At 63.3% G+C, this 577-nt stretch overlaps 1 protein-coding gene across 1 annotated transcript in view; it reads right to left on the bottom strand.

The window, feature by feature from the left end:
- Positions 1-577, bottom strand: part of NWD1 (NACHT and WD repeat domain containing 1) — a 154,152-nt gene that overhangs the window by 88,378 nt on the left and 65,197 nt on the right. The window contains 1 exon segment of the mRNA XM_011990998.1: positions 3-574. Coding sequence (XP_011846388.1) covers positions 3-574 — 572 coding nt within the window.

Genomic DNA, 577 nt, shown 5'->3' with positions numbered 1-577 from the left:
GCAGGTGTTGGATCATCTCCTGGCGCTGGTTTCCAGAGAGGGGCTTCACCTCCCAGTAGGCCTCCGGGTCCAGGAGCACTCGCTGTAAGGTGTCCAAAACCCCCAGTGCCCCCGAGCAAGCTGAGAGGATGAGGTGCACCCTCGGGGGGCAGTTGAGAGGCAGCCAGGGAACCCTCCGAGCATGGCGGACAGAGTCCACGTCATCCATAGCATCCAGCAGGAGCACAAGAGACTCGAAGTTTCTGCAGGAGACGGTGTGGAGGAGGGTGTGGAAAAACTGGACCACCCTGGTGTGGGCATCCAGAACCTGGGCAGGGGGTAAGGGCAGCCCATAGGCCAGGCACACCTGGAAGCAGACGCTCTTCAGCAGGCCACGGGCATCCGAGCTCATCTGCGACGTCCCCAGCAGCCGCAGGACAGTCACCGTCTTGTGCCCGAGCAGCCTTGGCATCTGCTCAGCCAGCTTGCACATCAGGGCCGTCTTTCCGATGCCCGGGGGCCCGAAGAGTACCAGGGGGGTGTGCTGCTTGCTGTCATCGTGCCTGAGCTGCTGCCCAAGCCGGGCCAGGAGTTCCTG

The sequence above is a fragment of the Mandrillus leucophaeus genome, unplaced genomic scaffold (genome assembly GCF_000951045.1).
Source record: "Mandrillus leucophaeus isolate KB7577 unplaced genomic scaffold, Mleu.le_1.0 Scaffold11, whole genome shotgun sequence".
Taxonomy (NCBI): Eukaryota; Metazoa; Chordata; class Mammalia; order Primates; family Cercopithecidae; genus Mandrillus; species Mandrillus leucophaeus.
The sequence above is the reverse complement of the archived record's forward strand: the minus strand, read 5'-3'. Positions and strand labels throughout refer to the sequence as shown.